Source organism: Strongylocentrotus purpuratus, unplaced genomic scaffold (assembly GCF_000002235.5).
Source record: "Strongylocentrotus purpuratus isolate Spur 01 unplaced genomic scaffold, Spur_5.0 spur5_scaffold_3, whole genome shotgun sequence".
Lineage (NCBI taxonomy): Eukaryota > Metazoa > Echinodermata > Echinoidea > Camarodonta > Strongylocentrotidae > Strongylocentrotus > Strongylocentrotus purpuratus.
The window spans coordinates 28,615,567-28,642,967 of NW_022145609.1; the positions used below are offsets into that span (position 1 = coordinate 28,615,567).

General features: G+C 36.2%; 1 protein-coding gene across 1 annotated transcript; it reads left to right on the forward strand.

Annotated features, from left to right (window-relative positions):
• Positions 1–532: 532 nt before the first annotated feature.
• Positions 533–22,170, forward strand: LOC373212 (scavenger receptor cysteine-rich protein variant 1). The gene is given in 22 exon segments (NM_001366741.1): positions 533–697; positions 5,405–5,486; positions 6,238–6,477; positions 6,839–7,001; positions 7,890–8,017; positions 8,704–8,961; positions 9,524–9,649; positions 10,080–10,190; positions 10,886–10,999; positions 13,127–13,237; positions 13,656–13,772; positions 14,388–14,504; positions 14,805–14,918; positions 15,290–15,403; positions 16,673–16,789; positions 17,658–17,771; positions 18,378–18,488; positions 19,135–19,248; positions 19,963–20,154; positions 20,808–20,880; positions 21,244–21,313; positions 21,792–22,170. Coding segments are annotated over 21 exon segments (2,796 nt in total). The 5' UTR covers positions 533–697; positions 5,405–5,407; the 3' UTR covers positions 22,005–22,170.
• The last annotated feature ends 5,231 nt before the right edge of the window (positions 22,171–27,401 follow it).

Below are 27,401 nucleotides of genomic sequence, written 5' to 3' on the forward strand. Positions count from 1 at the left end.
CTCTCTCTCTCTCTCTCTACACCACTCTCTTCCCATATAGCTCTTTCACTCGGCAGATTCTCAATTCTTCAACCTTCTCCGCCAATCAAAAAGCACGCCCATATATTAGGCTAAGAAAACTGTAAATATTTATGTTCTCAGATTAACTAATATTAATTATATTACTGTAAAGTATCTATTTTGTATATACCTTTGCATTGTGTTATGAAATATGTTGTTTATAAATGAAATGTGATGTCATTTTTAAATTGATTGTAAATTGTCATGTAATTCAGCTGTGGCTGCGAAATGATAATAACAAAACAAACTGAACTGAACTGAAGTATGATGCTGGGTTCTATTCTGCATGTACACCACAATCAATGCATTCTAATTTTTGTAAATTATGATGGCATGCATGAGTTGATATACACACTATGATCGTCTGATTTCAATGAATAATTGCAGCGCTCTGTCTAATAAAAATATGCATTTGGGAATCTTTTGTTAAAGCTCAGCGGTGTATGATGTCTCCAGATATTATTTATCATTGGTTCCATTTTCTGTGGGGTGGTAAACAGAAGGCAGACTGTACTTCAAGTTCGATGATCATAACTAGGCCATATTTCCTTGTTGAGTGTTGGGCGTATACTAGACCTGAACTATACCAGGGACGTGCATGAACAGATATACTTCGTGAAGCCTGGAGCACTTGTATGTGAGTTATAATGTATTCACTCATTGATTTATAGTAATTTGCAAAGGAGAACTTGAAAGAATAATCTGTATGCAGCCCTATCATGATGGTGTATGTCGATAAATGTATAAATTGCAAACAGTTTTGACGATTGGTGTATTATTCCTTTATACAGATGTCACTGCATGAATAAATGCAGTGCGTATCAAGAGTATTTCTGATTTTGATAGCTTATTTAGCTACAGTATGATAGAGAGAGAGAGAGAGAGAGAGAGAGAAAGAAAGAGAGAGAGAGAGAGAAAGAGAGAGAGAGAGAGAGCGAGGAGTCGAGTAGGGGTGTGTATGTATTGGGTTTTTACAGACGTGTATCAATCAAATATGATTATTTACATCTGGGGACCGACCTTTAAACGTCACCATCCGAAAGACGTGACTCAGTTTCGAACCTGCGTCCTCGGCTGAATCAGTTTGTAACTTCCACGGTTAGCTGGATTGCAGGTGCACGCCACAACGCCTAGTTGTGACAAATACATGTACTATATGTACTATGTTAAAATATGTGTATTCATTTTGTCTTTGCAACAATGATCTTCTTCAACTTCATCCTTATCCATTCACCTCTTCAATCCTTATACCAGACTCCTTACGTAAATACTAAACACAATAAACACACCTCAGCACTGTCAAATATTATTGGGTATCGCTTGCCAGACGACTAGGAGCCGCGCGTTTATTCGATTTGCTTGTCAATTTGACATTCCAAATACATTTATTTATACAGAAGTTTTATTTTCACATGACAATAAGTAACTGCCATTATCCATACAAACCTATAGCATTCTCAAGCGTATAGGCTTTTTACACACATTGTCCAATTTACGAAAATTCCCCGAAAGTATCTTTCTGTTCAAAAATATTTGTCTTTCCGGAGAGCCCTATATTATTCCATGACAAGTAGGTCCAGGATATGACGTGAAAGAATGCAATTACTTATCGTTGGCCCTCACTATAGGTGTTTTTCTTTGTTGTTTACTAATGGTAATATTAACCATAAACCATCGTGTGCGAGAATAAAGAGCGTTCATTGCGTGAGAAAGAGGGAATATCACGGACTTGCACGAAGTAAAATGAATGAAAAAAAGACAGTAAACAGAATAATAACATGATTATAGCCCCGAAGCAGCAGATTATGCTCTCTCTCTCTCTCTCTCTCTCTCCCTCTCTCTCTCTGTCTTCGTCTCTCTGTCTCCGTATGTCTCTTTCTCTCTCTCTCTTTCTTTTTTCTCATTCTCTTTTTCTTTCTCTCTCTCTCTCTCTTTCCCTTTCTTTCTATAGATCTTTCTCTCTCTCTCTCTCTCTCTCCCTCCCTCTCTCTCTCTCTCTCTGTCTTCGTCTCTCTGTCTCCGTATGTCTCTTTCTCTCTCTCTCTCTTTTTTTTCTTTTTCTTTCTCTCTCTCTCTTTCCCTTTCTTTCTATAGATCTTTCTCTCTCTCTCTCTCTTTCTTTCCATTCAGTCCAATTCAATTCAATTCATTCGGGTTCCATCAATATAAACATAAACAATTAGAGTAAATTGTTATTTTCTTATGTATAGGGTAATTGGCTTTTAATAAGAATTTTGTCTTCTCACAAATCCCAAACACTTCATATAATAAGTCGTTGATGATGTTTATTTAATATTTGCTATTTTTTTATTTTTTTTTGTTGGGGGGGGGGGGGGGGGTGGGGTACATGTATGGTTTGATGTCCATACTTTCATCAATTTGTTAATGAAATAAATGAACTGAACTGAACTGAACCTAACTGAACTAAATTATGATATGTGATTGTAGTCAGAAGACTAATAATATCATGTTGATAACAATTTTTATCTTTCCTTTACGTCTCGACCATCCCTAAATGCTAGACTTCACTATTCTCTCTATCTATTTTGTAATCAATAGCTAGCATTCAAACTCCAAAATGTCCCTGTCAAGTGTGACGTGATGGAACGATTCCTCTTTTGAGTGAAAAGGAATGAAAATTATAAGAGAATATCACAGACTTGCACGGTACACAATGGAATAGGTATACTTCGGAAAGGGAGTAAACATTGATTCTGTTCAAAGTCAGTGGCCTGAACGCTCCATTATCAGCTTATTTCAAAGATGTTGTTATCTTTTAAATCACATCCATATTCAAATATCTTACGAAGTACAAAGGATAAGCTGCTTCTAAATGTACCTCCCCCATGAACATAAGTAACTCTTGGAGATTGCTTTTCAGTTGGAATAACCTACCACTATAGACATAAGTAAAGCATCACCTTTTTCTGTCTTCAGAGTTGTTATTCGATTTGATTTGATACATTGATTTCTGCATTTGATATACAGTAATAAGCAGTAACAATATGTATATAGTGGTAATATTTTTGTTAAATCACAATGAATTTTCGATTTATGCCAGAAAATTTGGGAACGATTGACGTATATAGCAAAATGCAGAATAGCTGCAGCGTAAGTGTGCGCTTGAAGTGCATGCAGCTCTTTAACTTATGCTTACATCAACAGCAAAATATGTTAATATAAACGGGCAAAAAACAACAGGATTCAATGACAAAAGCTGACGCGCTTCAGAAGACAGAGAGAGAGAGAGAGAGAGAGAGAGAGAGAGAAGGATAAATGGAGGAACAATTGGTATGCGGCTATTTCTATGTATATTCTGAAATATACAAAAAGGAACATGTTATCTAATTATTAAGACGAACTTGCTTTCAGAAGCTTTTGAATATAATTTGTTTAAATTGTTTGTCTGTAAAAGCAGCAATCCAATAGAGTTTGTTTATTGATCTAATTATTATTATCATGTTCTTCTATACCATGCGCTAAATTTATTTGGCATGAGAGACCTTATCAAATAACTAGTGTGCGGATGTAAACAATTAGTCAGGGATTCAACTAATGGTTAATGTCCAAATACGGTTTATAGGCAGGAATATGAATATGTTCATATTGTACGTTGTCGGGCCTGTCTAGTTTTTAACAAAGTAATGAATTCACTATGAATATGACGGACAAAGAAAGAGGACAAAATATACAGTTCCTCATTCTACCATCAACAGTTCCTCAGGTAGACAAAGGAACATCCCTTCACTGCTATTATGTAAAAATGTGTATAACAGGTGTCATATGCATATTCACCTGTTCTACATATTTTTAAACAAGGGCAGTGTAGGGATGTTCCTTTGTCTACCACAGCAATTGTTGAGGGTAGAATGAGGAACTTTATTTTGTCCTCTTTCTTTGTCCGTCATGTTCATAGTGGAAGTAGCATCGTCAAAATATTCATGTTCGATACACGACTGTTGTTGAACATGTGAGGAAGCCAGTCAAATATATTACAAGCAGAGATTTTTTAGTCCAAGTAAAGAGTTAAGTTCGACTTAGGATCTTTGTGAAACCACCCCCTTGCCTAATGATCCGGAGGCTTTGTAATGCATTGGACTAGCCTTGAAGAGTATGCACATAGAAAAATGTTTTTTTTAGAAAGACTGAAAGAGAAATCGACCACAATGATTATCAATTTATTACTGATATGCCACAGTTTTAAATTGACTCAATTGTGTTAATTTATATGCAAACAGACGGTTAAATAACCTCGCGTGCAGCATGCTACCCTGTTATGCCATAAAGGTAACAATAGAAACCAGTAAATATTCTGTGAAATCGATGAACCGAAGACGTTCGATTCCAAGGGTGAATAGTTCTCAAACAGATCGAGTCTTTCTCCAAACACTCCTAGCAGTGGCAGCATTATAAAGGAACTATAACTTGGTAACAATCTATTTCCTTATTTGCATAATTTGTTTTTCCATAATCACATTTATTCGCGTTGTGAGCACCCATTCTTGTTCATCTTCACAGAGCGTTAAATGAACGATATTTTCATATTATGGAAAATTTGTTATTGTGCAAAGGCTTGGAACAAGCACGTATCGGGTTATTTTGCATCGTAGCAATGGAAAATAATGAGAAATGTATGATTTTGTATTCCTTCCTCTCTTATCATCAGCCTCTCCCCTCTCTCCCTTCTCTCCCTCTCTCTCTCTCTCTCGCTCTCTCTCTCTCTTTCTCTCTCTGTCTTTCTCTCTCTCTTCTCCTCTCTCTCTCCTATATCCTCTCTCACTCGCCCCCTCATTTCTCTTTCTCTATATCCCTCTCTCTCTTCCTCTCTCTTTCCCTCTCTCTCCCCCCTCTCTCTCTCTCCCTCTCTCTCCCCCTCTCTCTCTCTCGCTCTCTCTCGCTCTCTCTCGCTCTCTCTCTCTCCTTTTCTCTCTCTTTCTCTTCCATCACTCCCTTCTTCCTTGGCAACGGCACACGAAACATTTTGGTTGCGCAGTACATTCAGATATATGGAGAAATTAATCCTACGAATGCTTTGTTCATTTAAGACCCTAATGTAAATACTAGGCAGTAGCATATCCGGATCTTGGATTTAAGGGGGGAGGGGCAGATATGACAATATCCAAGCCAGTGATGATTCAATAGGACCCTATTTGCTGGGAATGAGAGTATAATACATATTAATAATAATAATAATATTAATTATAATAATAATAATAATGATAATATAAGGTCAATCTATATAGCGCAGAAACTCTATGGATATACATTAAAATACATCAAAATAAAGTGACTAAGATAATCATGTCATGTATTTGTTTATCCACCTTTATCATATAAATAATAGAAGATGACGTCACCCTGGACTAAAATGAGTCTCACTATACTCATCCTACTCACAGCTGGAGGATTGCATCTCATCCAAGCAGGTAAAAAGTTTATTACTATTACTATTACTAATATTATGACGTAGACTATTACCATTACTATTACTACTACATTGGATTCCTCTCCACTCCCGTATTTTGTTTAAACTATTAGTTTTTGCATACGTATGCTTTTATGACAGTGCCCCTCCCTATTTAAGTGAACTGTTATCATTTTATCGGACTACTCGTACTTATTTATTGTCCCTCCCACCTCAACTAAAACTATTATTATTAATATTACCATTACTATTAATACTTCCACTACTACTACTACAAAAAAAACACACTTGTACTAATAATAGTAATAGTGACAACAAAAACAACAACAACAATAATAATAATAACAATGGTAATACTACTGATAATGATGATGATGATGATGGTGATGATGGTGATGATGATGATGATGATGGTGATGATGGTGATGATGAGGATGATGATGATGATGATGATGATGGTGATGATGGTGATGATGAGGATGATGATGATAATGATGATGATGATGATGATGATGATGTGTAATACAAGTGTTCTATTACAACAGACCTGCTATCGCTACTGCTTCACACTTTTTAACATGTTCAAACTTATTCAAAAATAAAAAAAATACAAAATCAATGCTTAAATCAAAATCATGCCCATTAACGTATCTGAATAACAATAAAAAACAAGGAAATACACATCATTATCTCTTATTGAAAAAAATAGCACTATTATAATTTTTGTTTAATTTTTCCTGTCTCATACCAAGATGAGATGTTTGTATGTGACTACCTGGCCCGTGGTATCTACATGGCGTATGTAGATGGCGATAGCAGCTTCAAAGTCGCTAACTTCACACTACTCCCTCTCGATAACGTTGAGACTCCCATCGCTATCCAATATGACTTACGATCTCGTACCATATACTGGACTGATGTTGCTCTGGATGCCATCTACCGATCTAATATCGACGGGTCTGGTAATGAGAAGATCATTTCTGATCTTGCATGTAAGTAGAACTTCTTGATTGTACTCGGCTTCAATGTAGAGCAAATCACTTGGTGTTCATGCCCTGATCAAAATTGGGTCCAGATATGTTTCAGAGTGTCTGTAAATCTTATGTCAGTTTACCTTTCAAATAAAACGAACCCTCTTTGGAGTAACACACGATTGTAATGTGTTCCGATCGATTTTAGGTTCTTATTACTGTATATATTCAGAGTATCGTACTCTCATTAAAGTTTACAACGTTTTTCTATAATACATCAAGTGTTTTAACAACAAACGCGAAATATATATTTTTTCTATCCCTGATGAAGGTATCTTGAACAATAACAAATGCTTATAATGTATTTCTATTTTCAATGTAGCCCCACAAGGATTAGCTATTGATATTGAAAATGATCGCCTGTACTGGACCGATTCCGGTTTGGATCTTGTGGAATCCGCCAATTTAGACGGTTCAAACCGTACGGTAATCGCAGATACCGAGCACGATCAACCACGTGGAATAGCAGTATCGGTTACCCATGGGTAGGTTAACACGATACCGTCACATTAATTAAATGATTGCCTCAATCATTTTTAATAATTCTGGAGAAGAAGAAAGCAGAGAATAAAATGCTGTCGTTTTTGTTTCATTTGGTTTGCAGTTAATATTTAGTAAAAGCAGTTCAAGATTACAACGTCAAATTCAAATCTTAAAGGCCTGAAAGGAAACCTCACCCTAAAGTAATAGTGAAAAAACCGAGATGTATTCTTGCCCTTTGATGTATAATATTCCCTACGAAAGTGTACAAGATATATTTAAATAAAGACATTTTTGGCATGACGTAATGCCTTTAAGTATGACATGGGCGCTGCCATTTTCTTGAAAATATGACATACCATCTGAAGTTGTACATGTATCATGCACCAAGCTTTGATTGGAAATATTATTTATTTTAATAACAAAACCTTTACTTTTCAATGAGGAAAAATCATAACTGAGAATTAAGGTAAAATTATATTTGGTTGAAAATATATAACAGGGGAATAATTGTAACTCATTCTAATATTTAAAAATGCGAAAAAAATAGCAGTTGACAAATCTATTTCATTTATGTGAAACCTTCATCCCAGAAGAGAACCAAATTATCTATGCAATTTACGTTCTGGCAATTGTAGTACAAATGGTAATAGCAGGTGAATGAAATGCTTCATCACTACACACATCTGGGGAAGGAAGAATCAATAAATTTGAATACATTTACTTGATAAACGTCTTCGCATAGTACGTCACGTTATCAAGAAAATGGCGATGCCCATGTCGTGCTGAGAAAGTGTACATTATTCTTGCTCATATGTCTTTCTCATATATTTTGATGGGGAATCTTGCAGATTAATGGGCAAGTGTAATGGGTCTATATCATTCACTTTTAGACTCGTATTCTGGAGCGACTGGGGGGAAGCACCTAAAATTGAGAGAGCCAATATTGACGGGACGAACCGGTCAGTTATTGTCAATGCAAGCCTAACATGGCCCAACGGAGTCACTATTGATAGCTCAGGTACATCTATTGAACTTTGAACTATCATTTTGGTGAACTCCTCAATCTGTTTCACGTTAGAATTCATGTTAATCCACTTGAGATCCTTGTTTCATAACAGTTGCTTTGAAATGCTGTGAAATGCAACTGCCATAATAATTCTAATCAGCCGGTCAAATTCAATTATTTCAGTAGATTATACTTGTATCAATTATGTAGTTTGCGATCTGAGCACAATTTATTTATACGGCCTATTACCTGGGGCAACGGGCCTCTTTAAAAAGACTATTGACCGGTAGGCGGGAATGAGGGCACTTTTCAAAAGAATATTGACTGGAAGGCGGTCAACTAAAATCACGACTGCAATTTTGACGAATCAGATGGCTAGATTTCTAAAGAGAGAGATATATAATGATTAATACTGTTTTTGTTGTCATAATTACTATTAGTGTTATAATTATTATTGTTATTATTGTTGTTATAATTATTTACTTATTGTTGTTGTCATTATGATCAATATTATTATCATTATTTTCATCATCGTCGTCGTCATTGTTATTACTGTTATTACTTTCATTTTATAGCCAATTTCTTTAATGAATTTGATTTAAAATCAATCAAATATTCGGTTGTGCATATTGCACTATTCGTTTTTAAGAAGAAAGAAAATACGTATTCCTCAAACATGGTTCAATTTTTTTTCGCAGAGGAACGTTTGTACTGGTGTGAAGCGTACCTCGATTTCATAGAATCGGTGCTATTAGACGGGAGTGATCGTATACAACACGTCTATACATCAGCGAGTGTTAATATTAGTCCGTTTAGTATAGCAGTCCGGGGATCTGACGATGATATCTATGTCACTGATACTACCTACAAAAATATTATCGTACTCGATCGGTCGGAAGGGGCATTTGAATTTGTTGGCTCTTTTCAAGCTCCAACTGGACTCGCGATCAATCAAGGTGAGGCTTATGGGCCAATTCATTATATGAAATCAGAAGAGAAGAAGGTCGCAAGTAAAAGTCGAACGCTTCGTTTACCGTCATACATTTAAATACATTGTATGCTGCTGTTTTGTTCTGTTTTATTGTTATACTTTTCACCTACTTCCCAGTATATTCAACTCCCTGTTCTTTCTTTATACCACATTTGCCACTCTTCACCCAGGTGTAAATGGGTACCTGGCACATGGTGCAGTAAAAAATAACTGCAGGACCCTTAGTAAGATAAATGGTATGTTTTACCGTGTGCGCCTTGATCATTTGATTTTAACTGGATTCGGCGCCTTGAATATATAATATATCATCATTATTATCAAAGAAGACCCAATTATTATTATCGATCAAGATAGCTCTGAACTTAGTTTCAATAAACAAAACAGCAATATAAATTTAGAATGACTTATTGAATCACAGTCATTAAACCGAAATTAGAAGTGTTTATAGGAGGCAATACCATCAAGAATGGTCAATAAATAGTTTATATTAAAGAGGAGTATTTGAATTGACCTTGTTTTTTGTACAGCTCGCATCGCTGGTGTATGTGGAGCAGATGGAAGCGAACCATGTTTGAATGGTGTATGTAAGGATAACAACGGTACGATGGAGTGTCAGTGTTTTTCAGGCTATACTGGAGCAACGTGTTCAGTAGGTAATTATGCGGAGGAAAAAGGTTAAACCCTTTCGGGACAAGCATTTCACATTTTGTGGTTTGGCTTAGCAACTTCAGAGCACTAACAAAATATACCAGATGCATGAAAAGAAAGGGGGAAAATTCCTGCACATACTGTGTCCACTTTTGTTGCATGACCATATTGTGTTCGACGTCAGAAATTTTAACAAGGAAATAAGGTTTTTAAAAAGTCGTTATATTAGCAACACATTAAGAGGCTCAAACTCATTGCTTCCGATCGAGATCGACCTCGTTTCAACTTTCTACCAAATTTCTACACATGTTTATTGTTTTCAGATCTAAACATTCTCTTTTCTTTGCCTCAGGATCTCAGGTTGACAGGTGAAACAGTCGTCTGGAAATGTATTCTTATTAAAAACTTGTTCTCTTTTTACTATCATTATTCCAGAGCTGGACGAATGCGCTTCTTCCCCATGTTACAATGGGACATGTGTCAACCTGATCAATGCTTTCATGTGTCTTTGCCCTTCTAGCCATATTGGGGTAAACTGCAACGAAGGTATGTACAGGATATATGATTGACGTTCGTGAACGTAATAAATGATCTCCACTAATGATATCTGTCATGACACATGTTCAAGAGTATTTATCTACCACAACATCATCATCAATTCTCTTATTAGCTTTACTAGGCCATTTTGAACGGAGTAATGTTGAATCGAATTCGCAGATTTTTGTTTTTGTTTCCGAGCAGATTTAGATTTTAGATTTTCAAATCTGTCAAAAATAAATACAAAAAATGCTCAGAATTAAAAGCTGCAGAAAAGCCTTAGCAAATAATATCTATCAAAATTTTTAAAAAGCTTATTTTTCCCCCACAGCCTTCCCTTTCACCTCCTAAGTTAATGCGAATGAGCATTTCAATTCCCTGCACCCTTTAGCATTGTATTTTGAAAATAAACTTCTGAAAGACCGAAATAGTAACTATGAACCTCTCACAATGCTGTTTTTTGTTCTAGTAAGAATTACCCATAGCTAGCTTTGTAAAGAGGAACTGAACATAACATAACATATCGTTCTAAATAGTCGCAATGTCTCTTGTTGAGCTCCTATTTCTCAGGACCATCACAACATCGACACAAAGCCCGGCATAGTTTAAGAAGGATCAAAACAGTGTTTTTTCAAATGTTACACATTTTCCAAAATATATTTGACTAATCATCATTCCTTCATTTCTGCTCACTCTCTATCCAGAGGTCAACCAGTGTGAGGTGTCTCCATGTAAAAACAGTGGAACGTGTATCGACGATGTCTACGACTACGAATGCGTGTGCGTCGATGGATATATGGGAAAGAACTGTGAAACATGTACGTATATCGTAGTGATAGTGATAGTGGTGGTTATTTTACCTGACAGCTAAGAAAGCAATAAATGCTTGTCAGTAAGCAACCAGGATTAGGATCAGTTAATATGCATTTCTGTCTATTGATTGTGCTCGTCGAGGAGAAATCATGATTTTACCACTGTAAAATATTCAAACCAGTCTCACCAGTGAATACAATGATTGCATTATAGTTTAATGAACAATTATTCAATGAAAGTTAACAACACTGGTCGGTAGAACAAACTAAGCTAATTCAGGATCTCTGAAAGCAGGTATTTATTCCAATTTTCTGATTGGCCACTGTTTTCATGAATCTTAATTTTCCATATACTATATTTTTAAAGATTTCAATGGTGTAAATGTATATACTACATATCAGATAAAAGCAGGAATTTACATTTCTTTAACTCAATATCAGTTTGTATTGTACATTGTAAAGTTTCAGGACGTCAAATTTATTAAGACTAAGTTTATTGTATTTTCATATACTACAATAATACTCTGAATATCTGATGAGTAATTCACTTTCTTACACATTTTGTATGTGTCAGTACTTAGTTTAAAACACAGCTCTATAATAATTATAATTGCAGCAAATTCAGAGCGCCTCTTGTAACGCAACGTTGGTGAGTTAAATTGTAGGTGACACATTAGACAACCTTCTCGTCAATCATTCATCAACCCATTCGCCACCAATTTGTTCACTTACTCTCCGACCCTATTGTCAAATCGCTCGTCGCCTATTCTTTCACCTATTCGTCACCCTAATTGTCAGCCTAATCATCACCAATTACGTCACGTACATGTACTCGTCATTCTTATTATTAAACCATTCGTCTCCCAACCATTCATCTATTCGTCACCCTAATTGTCAGCCTATCCGTCACCCATTCATTCACCTACTCGTCACCCTAATTGTCAGCCTATCCGTCACCAATTCGTCCACCTACTCGTCACCCTAATTGTCAGCCTATTCGTCACTCATCCTTTCACCTACTCGTCACCCTAATCGTCAGCCTATTCGTCACCCATTCGTCCACCTACTCGTCACCCTATCTGCCACCAATTCGTCCACCTACTCGTCACCCTAATTGTCAGCCTATTCGTAAATCATCCTTTCACCTATTCGTCACCCTAATTGTCAGCCTACTCGTCACCCTAATTGTCAGCCTATTCGTCACCCATTCGTCCACCTACTCGTCACCCTATCTGCCACCAATTCGTCCACCTACTCGTCACCCTGATTGTCAGCCTATTCGTCACTCATCCTTTCACCTACTCGTCACCCTAATTGTCAGCCTATTCGTCACCCATTCGTCCACCTACTCGTCAGCCTATCTGCCACCGATTCGTCCACCTACTTGTCACCCTGATTGTCAGCCTATTCGTCACTCATCCTTTCACCTACTCGTCACCCTAATCGTCAGCCTATTCGTCACCCATTCGTCCACCTACTCGTCACCCTATCTGCCACCAATTCGTCCACCTACTCGTCACCCTAATTGTCAGCCTATTCGTAAATCATCCTTTCACCTACTCGTCACCCTAATTGTCAGCCTACTCGTCACCCTAATTGTCAGCCTATTCGTCACCCATTCGTCCACCTACTCGTCACCCTATCTGCCACCAATTCGTCCACCTACTCGTCACCCTGATTGTCAGCCTATTCGTCACTCATCCTTTCACCTACTCGTCACCCTAATTGTCAGCCTATTCGTCACCCATTCGTTCACCTACTCGTCACCCTAATTGTCCAGCTTTTTGTCATCCATTCGTCTACCTAATCGTCACCCAATTGTCAGCCTATTCGTCACCTATACGTTCACCAACTCGTCATCCGTATTCTAATTGTCAACCCAGACGTCTCTCATTTGTAATCCTAATTGTCTTTCATTAACTTACTCGTCACCCTTAGTGTCTACCCTTTCATCATTTCTATTATAAGCCTCTGTGACACATATGTGTCAGCCTACTCGTCTTCCCATCCGTCAGCCTACTCGTCTTCCCATCCGTCAACCTTCTGGTCAACCCAGAAGGTCGTCGTATATAGGGAAGTTAGTTAAATTAATGTCCATGAGCCTGAACCTATTTTTATATTCTCTCTTTTCAGCTGAAGATGATTGTCTGAGTAACCCTTGTAAGGAAGGAGACTGTGTTGACGGGATACGGGAATACACATGTGTCTGCACACCCGGATATACAGGAGTAGACTGTGAAGTTGGTTAGTTCTTATCATTTTTATAGAACAATTGTTAGCAATTTCGCGAAGGCGATCTGGTGGGTGAAAGGCCAGTACCCCCACTTTTCACTTTAAATCGGTACCCTCTTTTCTTTTCTGAAGAGTTTCACTGTCGTGGAAGCGTCTTCTTTTACTTCTATTTTACCCTTTCCTCACAACATGTGTTCCCTTGAATAACAAAAAAGACCAACTACTTAAGAAGTGGCTATTTTAGCGCTCATTTCCAAAAATAAACAGTGACCTTTTTTCTTGTAACACTCGTCCACCTTTACAATAAAATTTTCGGGACCTAACTGCTAAACATTGATTTCAGTGAGGGTACCATTTTAGCCCTCGTATTTTTTTGTTTACACTAGACATCAATACATGTACTAGTAGCCGATGTGTTTCTTTGCATTAGATATCGACGAGTGTGCTAGTAGTCCATGCCTATTTGGAGGAATATGCATAAATGACATTGTGAATCAGTGGAGCTGTAATTGTCCTCCAGGCTACACAGGAGAGAGATGTTTAAACGGTAAATATATATTTATAGGTAGCGAATAGTTAATCTTATGATATTCAACGTCATACATGTATAGTACCGGAATAGACTGAATACGGAAAAATCTTACAAATCAATGTTACTACGCAATACAGTCCATGTTTCAAAAGGATTAAACAACCTTGAGACACGGAGTCTACTTAGTCCACCTCGTACCGTCTCAGTCGTGCTAATGCTAATAATAAAAAAAAATTAAATCCGCTTTCAGAATGTGACATGCCATTTAACAGAATCAAAGAAGTATACAAACGAAATGCATTTACTATATAACACATGTTTTGGCCCGGTTTTTTGTGGATAAACCGATCAAGGTGATTGTGCTAAATAGGAATTTTGTAATCATTTTGCGAAAAACATATACAATCAATAATTGTACACATCACGTACGATTATGATTTCTCATAATGGCCTAATATAATTTCATTTAAGTTACTACATGCATTAAATATTTAGTCCCATCATTATATTTATGACTCCTTTAAGCAACAACAACACTGTCATTGGCTAGATATTGGTTAAGAGTATGGAATAAGTTTGAAGTTGGTACTATTTATTAGTAATGATTCCTTTCATTTTCAATTTTTACAGAATTGAATGAGTGTTTGAGCAATCCCTGCCATAGCGAGCAAGGCATTTGTGAAGACAAAATCGCCAGCTTCACCTGTCATTGTTTCCCTGGTTATAGTGGAGCCAGCTGTGAATTCAGTAAGTATAGCCGTATTTGTGGTTAGTTTCAATCGTATCCAAACACACAAATATCACGATTTCCATAGAATTTTTATGATGCCATCGCGCTTACCCAAGTTTAGTGAAAACATAATACGAAATGAGTTAAAACACATAACTGTACTTTCTAAGATTTATTTTGAAAGAGGGGAAATTATACATACCCTCTTCATGGATTCTTCATTCTTTTAATTATATAAACAACGATTGCAGCAATTATTTCCTGTTCTTAATTAACGTCTATCGTTATTCCGTTTATATTTTGTATTTGACTTGCAGATTATGAAGAGTGCCTGAGTCAACCCTGTTACAATGGAGGAACTTGTAATGATGGTATCAATTTCTTTACTTGTAGCTGTATTGCCGGATTCACCGGTTCCTATTGCCAACATGGTAAGAAGAAAAAAAAACACCTCACGCTACTTTTTTTTATCTCATATAATTTACACAAGTAGTAACAATAGTCATATTTTTACAGCGCTATATAGAGCACTTTACCAAGTAATTATTGTTACCCCGCTCATTGGATTAAATTGCTAGTCCGCACAGGAAAGTGTACACGCTTCGCTCCCTGGGGAGTATGTGTTAGACTTAATAAACCTGTTCGTTTGTATGTGTATTTTAGTTCCATTTAATTTTTCATCATGGTAACTCATTTACAAAATATTAAACTTTAGGGTTGGTATTCTCCAAAGCGGACCAACTTTAGGTTATAATATTCATATAACAATTAATCAAACCATTTCTGTTATTTATATTTCAAGAAATCGATGAATGCAGCAGTAATCCATGCCTTAATGGAGGATCATGCACTGATGCTGTGAATATGTTTACTTGTTCCTGTGTTTCTCGTTTCACCGGCGAACGCTGTGCTACAGGTAATGTATCTACAGGGTACCGTCAGCAATAAGCAATGCTATAAAAGTTAATCTTAAAGCCACACTGTACTACTTGTAGCTACTTGCTCCCTCTATATAGAAAACTTCCCCAGTCGATGTGAGGTCCTCCATGATCTTGTTTTTTTGTATGCTAATTGAGAGTTGAGTAAATGAGACAGCCACCTGTCAGTGACTTAGCTGGGTGGTCTAATCCCTTCTGGATGAACTAGTACAGCCGGCCTTTAAGTTGAAGGCTTCGGGAAGCCATGGCGGACTTGTATAATTGAGTTTCAGACATGACTTGCTTCTTGATATGGTAAAGGATAATGGAAAACAAGAGAACGACAATCCTTCTGTAAGCAGCCTTTTTTATGTATCATTTTTCTCTGTCGTTTCTGTTTTTAATATGGCTTCTTGTGTGGGAGCCTGGGAGGGGTCACATAATACCAGCAAGAAATCAAGAGAAACAATAATTTGTTGGTAAATATTTGATTCATTACAGAAAGAGTAGGTGTGAAACATAATGCCTAGGTACAACCGTCACACATTCAAATATTGTCATTGAAGTCGCAAATTAGGCGCCAAGAGGGGCGGCCTCGAAAGCAGACCTGATCGGGAAGTGTTGCCTTTATTGCAAGCTAAGAGTAAGAGCTGTAAGAGCTTGGGTACAGCTTGTTTTATAATGAAATCATAGAAGTGCATCTTTTATTGGATGGTCGTAGATATTTCGTCTTGTTAAACACGATCAATATTTTGTACTACATTTACTTAAAGGGATCGTTTAACAATGTTAAATCTGAGATACACGGCCCTACATGTTATCAGTGTCTGTGCAATGGTGTAATATTGAAGCCCTAAAAAAATTGCGCTTCAAAATGATCAAGATGTGCCTCAAAAATAAAATTCTTTGAGTGACCGGTTTTACCATACTCGTTTTCCCCAATAGACTGTAGTGTTATGAAAACCGTTTGGCAAACGGTTTTCAAAATTTGTAATTCCAATCATAAATATCTTGATAATCAGACAGGCGATCGACTTGTAAGAGTCATGGGGTTCCTGACTGACCTAAATGTTTATAATTATCATTGCAGCATGAGCTAAATCCAGAATTTTGTGTCAGAATCTAAGTATGCACTTAGATCTGTGTTATAATTACGACACAGAAATATGAATCATATTACACTTTTCATTCTCATTTTTAAAAAAGCCGCGGCGGTTATACCGCGTCCTACACAACGTGACTCAATTTTATGTTGTATTTTCTTTCAGACCTCGGTTTGTGTCGGTCGTTCCATCCATGTACCAACAATGGCTTCTGTGTGGATCAGGCGAATTCATATAAATGCATCTGTGACACAGGATACACTGGAGATGTCTGTGAAACAAGTACGTCTTGGAACTTTATTTTCCTCGTACTGGAATGTTAAAACGATTATTAATGACTTTCCAGGTCGTGACAAAGTAATAACATTAATTATGCATCAGTCTATACTTTAGCTTCTTTATTTTTCTTTTCATTCATGAACTCTTCTCTACAATAATGACTCTCGAGTAACTCCTTGATAAATCGTTTGGAGTTGAATAGATTCTTCTCGTATTTGTTTCGTTATCATGTGTACCTTGGTTGATGATTTTCTTTTTGTAAACCAGGGGGGTGTTTCACAAAGATCCTAAGTTGAACTTATCTCTAAGTTGGACTTCAAAATTATGGAAAGCCATTAGCATCCTTGAAAATATTTTGTAAAAATTATTTTGAAGGGCATAAAATGTTGATTCAAATAATTCATATTTTCTATCATCAAGGAGAGTTCATGTTCTGGATGTGGAATTTATAAAAAGTCTAAAATACTTGAATTTCTGCTTTTGAATATACTTTATTTTAAGGCTCCAATGGCTGTCCATAATTTTTAAGTCCAACTTAGTGTTAAGTTCTACTTAGGATTTTTGTGAAACAGCCCCCCCCCAGGCCTGTAATCACGGTAATGTCAGTAGAGTGTGAGCTCTCAAATAGCATCAGAAGAAGACGTGTCAATTCAAACACAGAAACAATGGCCTTTCTTCTCTAATAATTAGGTATCAAGTTAAAACCATGCAAACATGAGATAAGGGTGGACGAAAAATGCTTGAAAATGATCTTGCAAACTCGACGTAATGGGAGGGCCTCAAGATTAGCCCCTGTGGGATTTGAAAGACATCCATCGAGATATTATTACAAAATGAGTAACTATTTCGGGTTATTTTATCCTTTGTACAGATATTGACGACTGTTCGAGTAACCCTTGTGAGAATGGAGGGACATGTATCGATCATGTAGCTGCTCACTCGTGTATATGTCGAGAGGGATTTGTAGAAACAAACTGTCAAACAAGTAAGGTCTTCAATCACATTCATTTATTGCTAAAAGAAATGAGAGAATAAGCATGTAGTGCAGCCATTATATCAAAGCTACTTCTTAGTGTCGTCCTATAGCAAACATTTCAAAAAACGACTCATCCCTATTATTTTTGTTGGTTCTTTTACACTGCATTCATGTAATCGTTTAGTAGTTTGTATTTTTCTTTACACAAAAAAATCCACTCACAGACATATGAAATATTATATATATATATACAGATGTATATATATACAGTCAAACTAGCTTTTAATTAGTGACCACCTGTCTACAACAAGTACATTTTTTTGTTTCCCTTGAAAATGGTTTCTCATTGAAACATGTACTAAAGGAACCTGCCTACAAAGACCACTTTTTGTGTTTCCCTTGGGCGGTCGCCATAGACAGGTTGACTGTATTTCTAACAGATTTATCCTCTGTGTTTTGTGATCCGTGCGCACTTAGCAATAATTGCAAATATACCACCAAAAATAAACACTTTATTCTTTAATTTCACCCCCCTCCCCACAAAAAAAAAATGTGAGTGTTGGTAAAATGATCATAGAGCATGATAAAGACGTACGTACCCTATCTATATTTCAGGATCGAAGGAGTGTGCCAGTAATCCCTGCATCTATGGTCGGTGTGTAGACGCTCATAACAAGTACACGTGTGAATGTGACGATGGTTATACAGGGTCTTCATGCGATACAGGTAAGAATCCAACGCACTAACCTAGGGTTTCTAAGTCCATACTTATTTTAATATGTTGATATACATTTGCATACGTCAAACTCTGTATACAAATTGAAAGGGAGGTATTACAATCATATTATTTCAAATTGTATTTGAAACTCCTCGTGGAGAATCAAATCACTTTGTCACAAGCACCGTGTATCTTCGTGAAGTGTATGTTTTCTTGCTACATGTAATATCATTATAAAGGCTCAGTGGTACAACAATGGTCTCGTATCCGGGAGTTCATGGACTGGAACCCAGGTCGATGGGCTAGTGCCCTTTGGTAATGCATTTATCCTCATTACCAAGTCCATCGGAGAGGATTTACGCCGCCGGCCCCCTAGTTGATTACTTGCAAGCACACACACGCTTTCTTAGCAGTCAGGTAAAAGCAAGCAAGCAACCAACCAACTATATATCTTTATGAACGTTATCATAGCGAGAAAATGAGGTAGGATGAGTAGACTATGCTTTACTAAAAGGCAGTGTCACTTTGGCTTATAGCTATAGTTCGATATTTTTGACAGATAAATGTTACAACAAGCATACTGAAAAGGGCGCTGTTAGTTTGGATTGTTCATTACTTATTTGTACACTGTTGACTTGTTTTACTTGTTTACAGAAATAGATGATTGTAGCAATTCACCGTGCGGTGATAATGGCGTGTGTGTGGACAGGATGAATTCATATCAATGTATTTGCATGACAGGCTATTCTGGAAGCAATTGTCATATCAGTAAGTAGCCACTCAATTTTTCTCATCTAACTCATGTTTTTGTCTGTAAAATATGACTAGAACCTTAACATCAAAAATGTTGTTACAGAATTTTGAGTTTAAAGCGTTCCTCGCGAAAGATAATTTATGATTATTTTTGTACTATCATGAGAAATTGAGCGATTATAAATAAAAATAGAAGATTGCAAAACCACCTAATTCATTCGCACAACGAACTCACATGTGTAGATCCGTGATAGGCATACAGGCACAATTCTGTTGTGGGGTGTGCAAATATCTCTTGCCCGAATATTAACTTTCCAGTTAATGTAACAATATTCCATGCTCATCATTGTTCTATGACTTTTCACTTCCAAATTAAGACCTTCCCAAATTTCATTATTTCATTTTTTTCTTAATTGCGTGCTACCTACTTGGCCTAGGTCAATGTGTTATCACTTGACAAAGTCAGTGCTTCATTATTCATTTACTTACGTTATTTGGATCTCTGAAGCATGTACTGTCTATTCTAGATCAATTCTGTAATGATTAATCAAGGCACATCGAATACATTGTAAATTATTGTAAACTATTGGTCTGTTTGGGGTTAAAATGCAAAAATAGGAATGGTACAAACCGTTGATTTGCCGGAGTACACTTTCCAGTATATCATTTCAAAGAAAATATTGGGAGTACCTCTGCATCAATTAATTTCTTTGTTCTGTATACAAACAGAACTAATGTGTTCACCCCCAAGTGATCCACCAGAAGGAACAGAATTCACCAATCCGACAAATCTATACTTCTACGGTGACGTGTTGACTGTCTCATGCCGTGATTCGTCAGCTTCTACGTTGTGGATCTGCCTTGGTACGAACACTTGGAACAAACACGAGCTAGTCTGTACAACAGACTCATCAAAGCAGAGTAAGAAGATTATTTACTGGGTCTTAATTCTCCCACCTGCTAACTTCTAAACATTAAGCCTAGCCTGCCTAGGGCCCCGTTTCATAAAACTTGTTATTAATAACAACTGCCACAGATATTTAACACAACTGCTCACAACCAATCAGATGCCACGATTTCAGTAGTTTAAAACAGTTATTGTAACAGGGCCCAGGTATACCTGGCCTTGTCTGTTCTAGTCACGATGTTTATTCATAAATAATCGAGAAAACGTTTCCATGCTGGCACGAGATACCCTGCCGTGATATATTTCAGTAGAGCAATTTCTCCAGCGCGATCTTAAACACAATTTGCTTTGAACAACTCTTTTCCCCAGTTTCCCTTGCTTTCGAATTGATTGCATATCCATCTTAGATCTAATTTGATATTGCACATGATTACATCCGTCAAGATTGAAATTTATTTATAAAAAAATCGAATTGTGCTGGCCAAAAATCATTTCGGAAGAATAGATTTCACAGTCGATTTCAAAAGAGAAAATACTGAAAGATAGTCAAACTTACTAACGTCCAAAATATTTAAAAGCTATGGTGATAGTATACCCGGGGTTTTCCGACAATACATTTCAAGGATAGGGCAACAAATTAAGATTTTTCTCGATTTCTTTTCTTCAGCTCTGGTAATGATTTCTGCATTGCTTGGAGTTCTTCTCATTGTCTTCATCATCACATGTGCTTTATTCATAATGTAAGTATTGATTGTCAGCGCGTAACTATAATCATCATTCTTTTATTGGAAAAGTCCTTTTGTAAAACCAAAAGGTTTTTAAAATATGTCATAATCGCGTACATTACTTCTTAACTTTAAAAGGACTATAGGCTTTTTATTAAGTTTTGATGGCTGGAGGATGCATTATTCCTTCCCCAAGTACGCCCAATATCCCTGGGAATTATGTAAATTAAATGCCCAAAGATGCCTTAAACTTCTAGAAAAACAAATTAAATCGGCTGGAACAATAATCGTCGAAGGATAATGACATCGTATCGTATTTTGGAGTACCCGTTAGAATTGAGTATATTGATATCAATCGTTATTCTTTATTAATAATAGATGTCGTCATCGGACTGGTTCTGCTAAGCTGAATACGAACAACAGCTCCGTTCGAATGACAGGAGGAGAGGTATTTATATTTACCCATTACCGTCATACATTTAGGCCGAATCAAACTTATGTATTAATCAGCCATTGTGCGCCTACAAACCTTAAGGTTCCATGATTAAAACAAATGTTTTTTTAGAAGCATTCTGTATTTCCAATGGTTTTCAAAACCATTCATGGGAGAACATGTTAGTGTGAGCTCATAGTTTCATTTCCAAGGTTGTATAGGTTTAGTAAAAGAGTACTTGAATATAAATTTTAAGCACAACGAAAATTACACTTTACACACTGAAAGTGAGACATCTTTCTACTGGTAGAATTAACATCTATCATTTTTTTCTTTTCATTACAGTAGTCACAGCAGACTGTTTTCATGATTTCCAACGCTAATGTTTATAGTTGACTCTGCCAAACATGCACAGAGCACTGGGTGGTATTCATCTACAAGTATTAATTGTCTTATAATATTATTAATTGGTGAAATTCTTTATTCTTGATAGGTTCGTTTTGAAGATGGTGGAATCAGTAATCCAAGCTTCGGGGATTTCTCTACGGACACCAACTACAATGAAGCAGAAACCTTGCCCAAAAAGGACGTTCTCAACGAAGAGGATTTGGATCTGAGCGTGGGTTCGCCGGTCGCATCCAATGATAATTATTTGGGTACATGTGATGACGTGCCCCTCCACCCGCCTTCATATTCTGAAGCTTAGTGACCCCTTTAAAATACCTACTTATACGGACACAAAGTGACCCCTCCGACGACTTTCCTATTCCGAAACTTAATAACCCTTATTAAAAACCTTCTTATACCGACCGACACTTAGTGACCACTCAAACCACCTTCCTATTCCGAAGCTTAGTGACCCCTTCCAGAAAATCTTCTTTTACCGACACTTAGTGGCCCCTGCTAACCATATTCATATTCAGAAACTTAGTGACCCTTTCTAGAAAACCTTCTAACACCGACCGACACTTAGTGACCCCTCAAACCACCTTCCTATTCCGAAGCTTAGTGACCCCTTCCAGAAAATCTTATAACGACACTTAGTGACCCCTGCTAACCATATTCATATCCAGAAACTTAGTGACCCTTTCTAGAAAACCTTCTAACACCGACCGGCACTTAGTGACCCCTCAAACCACCTTCCTATTCCGAAGCTTAGTGACCCCTTCCAGAAAATCTTCTTATACCGACACTTAGTGACCCCTGCTAACCATCTTCATATTCAGAAACTTAGTGACCCTTTCTAGAAAACCTTCTGATATACCGACCGACACTTAGTGACCCCTGCATTCCAACCATTTTCCTATTCAGAAACTTAGTGGCCCATTCCAGAAAACTTCTTATACCGACATTTAGTAACCCCGCCAACCATCTTCCTATTCAGAAACTTACGGACTCCTTCCAAAAACCTTTTTTTACTGACCGACACTAGGTGACCCTTCCTATTTAGAAACTTAGTGACCCCTTCCAAAACAACTTCTTATACCGACACTTAGTGACCCCTTGAAACAATTCCTATTCAGAAAATTAGTGGCCCCTGTCAACCACTTTCCTATTCGGAATCTTTATTTAAATTTGAAGAAAATAATGAAAGATTTACTATTGAACAACAAAATATTTACTCAGGAGCTCACCTCGATTAGCATGTTGATATTGTTAGCTATAGTTACCAAATAATATGAATGTATATTGACTAAAAATGAAGTTATATGTTGGTGATTCGGTAATAAATTCAAACTTCAGATACGTAGTTATGTTTAAGTTGAGGATCAGCTGAAGCTGAGTAGAAAGCGGTGAGTTTGAGAACATGCATTGAATTAAATTTATCAAAACATATAGGCCTACATGTAAAAAGAAAAACATACAATAGAAAAAAGAATACATTAAACATACAAAATAAAAAGCAATTATATGGTCAGGACCACAAAGAAGCAGATTGCTCATAAAAACGCCACCACTTAACAAAAATTAAATACGATTTAGTCACCATACCCACTAAAACACACACACACACACACACACACACGCACATACAAATACTTCATACACACATACCTACACGAAATACTGTATTTACTTGCACGTGAATCGATATAAGCTTTTTTGGCGTCCCTTAACGAATAATGCATTAGAAATATATATTACGTTCAGATATATTCGATTTATCAAAACTGTATATTTTTGGAATTACTTTGAATTAAAAAATGATTTTTATATTGTGTGATTTTGTTTTATGTTGACCAATATGTATATAATGCACGGTGGACATTATCAACACATTCTTTGTATGGGATAAAGGGATTTCTCAATATCATTGCTGAAATATATTAATTGTAAACTTATAGTAATTTTTTTTTTTACTGAGGAATGAGGTTTATAATGGGTTTATCATATATTAAGAATTGTTATACGAAACCGCAATAATGTTATAACCAATTTATAATCGGAATAAAGCTTTTAAAAGTCTTTTCATTCTTCTGACGTCAAAGTCTTCTCTTTTTTTAAGTTTTGAAATAGTACGTCCTTTCTATTACGTTATTCACCTGTAGACTTACATTTAACTGTTTTGACTATTCATATTTTATCGAAGTTTGTTAAACCAAAAGGATAGTGCATTACTTTGCTTAAAATTGTGTTTTTATGTTCATTCTTAAAAATGTTATCCTCTGTCGATGCATTGTTGAAATGAAGTAGTCACCTTATATATCAAGTGATTTCAAGGAAAACAATATATTTGCTCGCACGGTATCTTTATTTTGACTGTGTTTTCATCTTTTTATCTGCCGAATTATGCATTATTCAGGTATTTTAGTCTGCTTGTATCAAGTAATCAAAGACAAAATTATTTTTTTATCAACCATTACTTTTTAATTATAACGTTGTTTGCGTTTAATATTTATTAACCTAAACTAGATAAAGTGATATATGTGAAAGTGATTAATATTTTGGAATACAAAACGCCATCTTCATTACAAATCACCATCATATGAAATTCTTTGGCAAGTCGTTAACATTTCCCTATGCTATCTTCCTTTATACCTTTTTTCTATTAATTCTTCTTGCCCTAGCCCATTATATTCTGCCGTTAATAATTTCATGATGGTTATAGTTATTAATTGAATATCTAATTGAAAATGATCCAAGCTGTTTTTCTATTAGAGAAAAAGGAAATATCACTCGATACACTTTGATAAAACAAACTGGCAAAAATGTAAACAAGAAGCTGTTAAATGACGAATAATTTATTCAATTCTTTTTTTGCTCGTCATGAACAATTCAAGTTACATAGATTCAATGCAAACCACCTGGGGGTTTTCTTAATGTAAAATAACCATACAATGTTCAATTTTGACGCTGCACGTAAATAAACATTACCAAGTGGCTTTTCGTTGAGATGAAATTAAGGCACACGTAATTTATACGCCATGATGAAGCAAAATAATGTCAATGCGATTATACTACGTTCTACGTTCAATTTTCCTTTGCTAGCAATGGAGGGAATTCATTCTTATTTCAATAAGACAACTCTAACTCGAAACAGGAGTTTTATTGTAGACTCAATTTCATCAAACCATTGCTCATAGGGGAGTAGTAACTGCTAAACGTTTGCTCTAACTCATTTTATCAACAGACCAAAGTAACATTTATTGGTTCTATAAACGTATGAAATATTTTCAGACATTTCATATTTTTCTTACAATGCTTACTGAATCATGTAAGCTTTAAGACCAATGAATTTACCCGACGTTATATTTAACGTGAAGGGGTCGGGAGTAACATTCCTTGTATTTTACCAAAAGTATCTGGTAAGATTCTTCATTTGTTGTTAATTGTAGTTGTACCAGCGAGTTGTTTATTTAGACGTCATCAGGTATGACACGATTTGCAGCGATCTCTATGGCCTCTTGAGTGAGCTTCTGTGGTGGTGGTTTAACCTTGGTGATCTTGTAGCTTGGATCTTGTCCTAGCAACCAGAAGGTATGAATTTCTCCTTCACCCTGGAAACAAATCACACAGAGAATATAAAAAATTGATGATTTTATAAATTTAATCTTCCAGACTTGCTGGCGATTGAATGATGATATGTCTTTGACATCAACTAACTGCGACTATCTGAAACTATATTACATTATTATTGGAAAGTTTATGGATGTAATAACAATTTGTAACTGAAACTGTTTCTATCATACTTCTTGTTGTATACAACTACATTGTACACTCCAATTGTCTAGATATCAAGATTTCACTAAATTGAATGTTTGCGATTGAAGTACATATTTATCATAGGGTTTGTTTTCAACAGCTGGAATATTGTGAAGGAATAATGTTGTCATTGTAGCTACCTTCATTGGAACAAGGCCTCGATCTTCAAGTTCATAACCACCAAGCTTATCCAGAACCTTTTTGCACCATGGACTAACGTGGATTCGCAGAGCTGTGAAATGAATCACCAAAGTCAATTCGAAAATGAAATCCCAAAATATATAGATTAGATCATCAATTTGCTTAGGCCTTTCGTTGTAAATATGAAGAAAGGAAACGATACTCTCTCTCTCTCTCTCTCTCTCTCTCTCTCTCTCTCATTCACTCTCTTATGCCACGTGAACCCGCGATTTGTATAGAATAGGCAAACTATGATTCCAGGTATTATGGGTCAGTAGTCAAAATCATGATGTGAAATGGAATTCTATCTTAATGATGATAAAGAAAAAAGAATCAATTTCAAGTTTAAGCGCATGAAAAATATTAACGAGTAAATGAGTAACTTCAGCTACTTTTTAAGCCTATGTTACTTGGTTTGAATTATATTGAGATTTTTGTATTACAGTATAGTGTTGAGTCTTTTAAATGTGTATCTATCACCTTTAAAGATTTAGAATCAGCTTTTTTGTTTAAACATTGAAATATATACAAAGCATGTCATAGATAAAATGCAAGGTACTTGAAATCAATTCATATAAAAAAAGAAGAATAAAAAGGACCATCATTAAAAGCCTATTGAGGCTTGACAGATTGATGGTCCCGAAAATTGGCAAGTTATAACATCAATATCTTTTAGCGGAAAGGAGAAAAAGTAAGGTGAAACGAAGGTGTTGGAAGTTTTCAGTTAATTTTTAGAAGACAACTGATAAATTATTATAAACTGTTGATGAAAAGATATATTAAAATAAAAATTTAAGTTTTGTAAAATTAATTTGCATAAACACTTTTGCTCCATGTTAATTTTCTATTACAAGATCGAGCACGCAATCTTTATCTACCGGTTGCAAGCCACAAACAAATAATCTTTACAACAATCGAAACTTCTCCCAGGATACCTAACATGCAAAGTTGATGTTAAAATACCCAAAAAGGTCCTAAGAATTGGCAAGTTATAACACAAATATTTCAGCAGAAAAAAGAAAAAATAAGGTGAATCGAAGTTGTGGTAGCCTTCTGATTTTGCAGGGCATCCTATCACTTCCGAAAAGGCACGGATGAGGACATGGTAGGAGCAGCTTAGCAAAATGCACGTTTGTGTGTGTGTGTGTGCCCCATTCTTTTTTGTTTGCCCCCCTTGTCTTAAACTAAATATTTAACTCTAAATACAATTAATGTAAAAACATTTAGAAATAAGAAAACGGGTTAAACCGCAAAATGATGCTTTAATGGAATACAAGATATCTAGCTTCACTTAGTCTTTGCTAAAAATCTACATAGATCGATTAATTTGTTATGATGTTGGGAGGAGCACACATAGGAAGCAAGAAACTGGGCTCTCACATAATTCCTTGAGTACTGTCGAGGGTTCAACTGCTATTATTTTTGAAAAATAATTGAAAAATATTAGAAGAATTGGGCCATGAAAACTTTCGACATTTGTGCACTCTGTAAACCTTTAGCTGATCATATCAGCAGGAGGGCCTGGTTTGAGGAAGTAGTTTTTGAGACAGAGATAGAGAGAGAGAGAGAGAGAGGGAGAGAGCCAGACAGACAGACAGACCGAGATTCAGACAAATATATATCTACTTCTCTCTCTCTCTCTCTTTCCTTTCTCGCTCTCTCTCTTTCTCTCTCTCTCTACACCCCTTTCTCCCCATAGCTCTTTCACTTTAGATTCTCA